Source organism: Apis florea, unplaced genomic scaffold (genome assembly GCF_048593485.1).
Source record: "Apis florea isolate Af1SG1 unplaced genomic scaffold, ASM4859348v1 contig_3758_pilon, whole genome shotgun sequence".
In the NCBI taxonomy this organism is placed as follows: domain Eukaryota; kingdom Metazoa; phylum Arthropoda; class Insecta; order Hymenoptera; family Apidae; genus Apis; species Apis florea.
In genome coordinates this window covers 692,646-697,464 of record NW_028256839.1, presented here as the reverse complement: position 1 = coordinate 697,464, position 4,819 = coordinate 692,646, and the positions used below count along the sequence as shown (strand labels likewise).

The following is a 4,819-nucleotide window of genomic DNA, read 5'->3' as shown; positions in this document are numbered from 1 at the left end:
ATAAAGCTGTAACGAAAAGAAAATGTCGTTTGAAACTTTAAGAATCTCTAGTTAACTAATGTTCTCTTTATTTCAAATATATTGTATTGAAATTTTTCTTCAAATATCAATAAAAGATATATATGTGCTTATATATACATATATACACATTAATAAAATTAATAAAATGTATATCTTTTTGATATAAATATATATTCATAATTAACAAAGTTCTAAATTATTACTAATTTTAAAGAAATATACGTATTAACTACAAATTTTATATATACATGCTATTTTTATTATCAATCAACATTCTTTAAAATCTAAATATTACAATTATATAAATGTATTTACAATAAATTAAATTTATACACATTTATACATATTTAAAATTAAATCTAAAAATATATTAGAAATATTTAATAAATAATATATACAATATAATAATTGCTTAAATTTTAAAGATTTATCCTCATTCTTTTCTCATCACTCTTGAAGTGGCTAATCATAAAAAATAATAAAAAGAATAGATATAACCAAAGAAAACGAAATAGATATAATACATAGTACATAAAGATACAGCGATGTACATATGTATTTCAAAGAAATATTATGAAAGAAAAAAATAAAAATATTTTATATAATTTTTTTCTTGCCTTTATAAAAATAATAGTAATCATAGATTGTTAAGATTTATTTGATTAAAATTCAATTGATTCAAATTGGATTATTTTTTGTAGTAATCAAAATGAATTAACATTATTAATAATTATCAATAATAACATAATTAATAAAAATGATTTGCATATTTATTCACTTTTAATCACAAAAATCTTAACACTTCACTAGTATTATTTTTATAAAAATAAAAAGATATAATAAGATACAATTTCTTTGTCACATTATTTTTATCTTTTGCTTTTAAATAATTATCTACTGCTTTTTTATCATCTTTAATGAAATTTAAATTAATTTAAATAAATAAATAATAAAATTAAAAAAAAATGTGAACAAGAATTCGAAAGCTTGTTCCCAAATTTTCAAAAATTTAGATTCTCATTATTGATTGAAATTCTTTAGACATATTTAATATAAATATTTCTAATATTTTAAACATCCAGCTCGTGCTAATTTATCAGCCATTTCATTACCATAAATTCCAGCATGACCATTAACATGGTTCTGAAATATTAAAATATCAGTATATAAAATAAAAATACAATATATAATATTAATAAAATAATTATATATTACCCAGATCACATTTAGAGATTCTAAAGCTTTTTCCATTTCTAATAATTCAATTTTATTTATTACAGGTTTATTATTGAAAGTTTTCCATCCATTAAGTTTCCATTTTGGCATCCAATTATTTATGCAAGAAATAAGAAATTTTGAATCTGTATTAATTTTCAAATTTTTAATACCCGCCTTTTTTGCTTGTTTAGCAGCTATAGTTACAGCTTGAATTTCTGCCATATTGTTAGTTGCTCTTCCAACAACTGCTTTTGATATGTTACTGTAATTGAAATTTATAAATAAAACTTTCATTTTATAAATGGAACTTTCATATTAAATTAAGCATTGAAAATAATTAAAAAATATAACATACAGAGGATGATTATCGCCAAACCAAACACCTATACCTGCTTGTGCATTTTTATGTCCATTTGAACTACATGCACCATCTGTATATACATTGACATAACCATCGTTATCAATGTTGAAATTTACATTTACTTCCTAAATGATTAATAAAGATATGATAAAATAAATTTCAAAATTATATTATATAGATATTATAGACATTATATTAATTATATTACTAATGAAAAAAATATAAAAATCCATTTATATCTTTTCCTTTATTTTTTGCATTTTCATAAATAAAAATACTTACCTTATTTTCAATATATATAATCTTTGAATGTTCTGAATTCATCCGTTTTTGCTTTTTCAATGATTTTTCATTATCAATTTCTTGATTTCTTTGTAATCTAAATATATTTTTAAATTAAAATATAAATATTTATCAATAAAATAAAAGATAAAAATTAAAATTTTTTACCTTTTCCCAAGTATAGATGGTAAATTTTTATTGTTTTTTTTTTCATTTGTTTTTGTACATTGTTTAATAAAATCTTCAGCTTCTTCTTTTGAATGAAATTTTCTAAATATAGGTCGAGGAAATTGGTCGACTTGTTGTTTACATTCAAGCCTTATTAATAAGAATACAGAAATTAAAATATTTTTTAATAAAAAAAAAAATATTTTATAATTTCTATTATAAAATTAAAAAATCAATATATTAATGCATTATATTATAAAAATATATTAAAAAAATATAAAATATATAAGATTTTATTTATAAAATTAAATATATAATATTTTTATTTATAAAAATAAAAATTATTACCAAGTATTGTAAATTCCAGGTGTACGACCTCTTGCTACTGCATAATATTTGGTAGACATATTTTTTAATATATTAAAAAAAGTGTCAAATCGACTTAATATTATGTACATATATTTTTATAAGTTAATCTAAAACAAATATTAATTATGTTAAAATCAAATAAATATTATATTATAAATATACAATAAAATGCTATAAAAAAATTAAAGAAAAACACCAAAAATGAATAAAATCTAAGATTATTCTATTAAGGTTATCTATATAATCTAAAATATTCTATTAAGGTTATTATAAAATAAAATTAAAATATAGTTTATAGAAATTATATAATTTAAATTAATATATAATTAATTATAAAATCAATAAATCAACAAATCAATATTCATTTCAAATTGCATTCTCTTAATTACACACATAATTTCATTAATTTCGTATATTAACAGAAACTGTTTATATACGAAAATATAACCATAGATTATAGAATAGACATTATGACATCTTATAGAACTTTAATGTTACCATAGACAAAATATATATAGATGTAACATATAATATGATTTTTCCCATCAGTATAATAATCTGCACTTTAAGATGAATTTCGAAATTTTTAAAACTATAGAGATTCGAATTGCTTTAAATATAATTCTAAAACTAAATTATATCTATAATTCTTGAAAATTTTAATAAATTTTAATAATATTTTTCGTATTATAAAATTTTATAAATCGAACAAAATAAAATAAATAAAAAAAATAATGTTCAAACATTGAAGCAATAAAAAAACAAATGGATGATATATATTGATACATTATATGTACGTAAATAATGCAAATTTTGTTTGTTTGTTAAATGAAATTTTTATCAATATAATTATAAATTTTTTCTGATTAAAATAAAATTAAATGATGAGAAAGACAAGTTAACTTTGCACTCCAGGCCTTTTTTTGGGGCGAACCAACAATTCCAGACGATTTCTCGCATTCGTTCTTAAATTTCTTAGCTAACTTAAAATTTCACACACAAATTAACGTATAAAACTTTTATAATTTAATATTTTATGTATCTTTATATATAAAGAAAAAAAATTTGTTAAATATTAAATTGTTGAATATTAAAAATCTATATTGTTGTTTTGTGTAATATTTTGCGGTGACTCAGGCACCATTCGATAACTCCAGAGGTGACTCTCCAGCATTACTTGAATTGATACAATTCGGACAATATTTATTTATGTTTGATTTTTTTAAAATATTGCTTCATGAATAGATTCCTAAGCTCTTTATGTATAATCTTATAAAATGTAGAATAATATACTATCAAATGGATTTTTTTATCTGAAATTATTAAAATCGGGGATCAAACTATATTTTTGACGTTAGTATGAGTTTGATAGTCGTAGCAATAGAAATATTTTCAAAGTTTTGTAAGCATGGAATACGATAATGAAATTAGTCAAGTGAAAATGAGTTTGATTTTTCATTATTAACGAAATTTTTATTCATTAAGAAATTGACAATAAAGAGAAAAAAAATAGAAATATAATATAAGAAGAAAATAAGAATAGTAGATAGTAAATGTAAGAGCACATTATTGGGATTGTAAACATTTTATTGTGATAGTTGCCCTGACAAACCGAGGATGTATCTTAGTAATTATTTTATTAATAATAAATAGCAAAATTAAAAGCAAGCGCAAATCGTTTATTATATGTAAAATTTAAAATTGATTTACAAAATTTTTATATGATTTCGCTTATGGAAGTAAAAAGAAAAATAAATTCAAATTTGAAGGTTAAATTGTTTATTATATACTATTCTTTTTCTTAATATTTTCTTCTATTTGTAAATTAAATTTATATATTTTAAATCAATTGACAATTATTTATTTTGTTATATTTCTTCATAATTTATTAATACAAAATTTATTATTTATAGTAATGTGATTGATAGAGATGTTTTTTTCTTCTTTTATATTTAATATACAATTTTTTTCCATATAGAATTTTAAAATTTTTAATAGTTTTTTGATCTAAAAATTGCAATCTTGAAGTGTTTGTTGAAAAAAATTGTATCAATAGTATTGTGTGCAATTATCTTATCTATACAATATAATATAAATACAAAAATTTTATATTTTTATTTTGTTATATATTTATTGATCTAAACAAGCAAATTTAAAATTAAATTAGAAATCATATGTGTCTTTTTATTTGTAATATAATTTAATAATAACAATTTACAATCTGCAAAACAGCATGTCTTTTTATATTTTTTTGAATATCATAAAAGTTTTATATTTTTTGAATTGAATAAAGGTTTAAGCGTTTTTTATATATGACATTTGTTACTAGTAAAATTTTTTGTAACTAATTATATTTGTTCATTTTTCATTTTTAAAAATCACAGTTTTATTTATATAATA

At 18.7% G+C, this 4,819-nt stretch overlaps 1 protein-coding gene across 3 annotated transcripts; it reads right to left on the bottom strand.

Moving 5' to 3' along the window:
* Positions 1 to 257: 257 nt before the first annotated feature.
* Positions 258 to 2,924, bottom strand: rnh1 (ribonuclease H1). Of its 3 annotated transcripts, none has more exons than XM_086915038.1 (7): positions 2,813 to 2,924; positions 2,399 to 2,526; positions 2,051 to 2,200; positions 1,883 to 1,979; positions 1,595 to 1,725; positions 1,237 to 1,501; positions 258 to 1,164 (listed from the first exon to the last, which is right to left on the bottom strand). In XM_086915038.1, the coding sequence occupies exons 2-7, from the start codon at positions 2,506 to 2,508 to the stop codon at positions 1,084 to 1,086; spliced, it is 834 nt and encodes a 277-aa protein (XP_086771164.1). In that variant the 5' UTR covers positions 2,509 to 2,526; positions 2,813 to 2,924; the 3' UTR covers positions 258 to 1,083. The 3 variants fall into 3 exon arrangements, with proteins under 3 accessions (XP_086771164.1, XP_086771165.1, XP_086771163.1); XM_086915039.1 differs by having other exon boundaries at positions 2,771 to 2,846; XM_086915037.1 differs by lacking the exon at positions 2,813 to 2,924 and having other exon boundaries at positions 2,399 to 2,608.
* Between the last annotated feature and the right edge of the window lie 1,895 nt (positions 2,925 to 4,819).

What these genes read in the sequence shown, in the direction of transcription:
- rnh1 (XM_086915038.1), bottom strand. Translation starts at nt 2,508, where the DNA reads ATGTACATAATATTAAGTCGATTTGACACTTTTTTTAATATATTAAAA. An exon ending in CCTGGAATTTACAATACTTG is followed by an intron (nt 2,201 to 2,398) that starts GTAATAATTTTT and finishes CTTATTAATAAG; the next exon opens with GCTTGAATGTAAACAACAAG. An exon ending in CCATCTATACTTGGGAAAAG is followed by an intron (nt 1,980 to 2,050) that starts GTAAAAAATTTT and finishes AAATATATTTAG; the next exon opens with ATTACAAAGAAATCAAGAAA.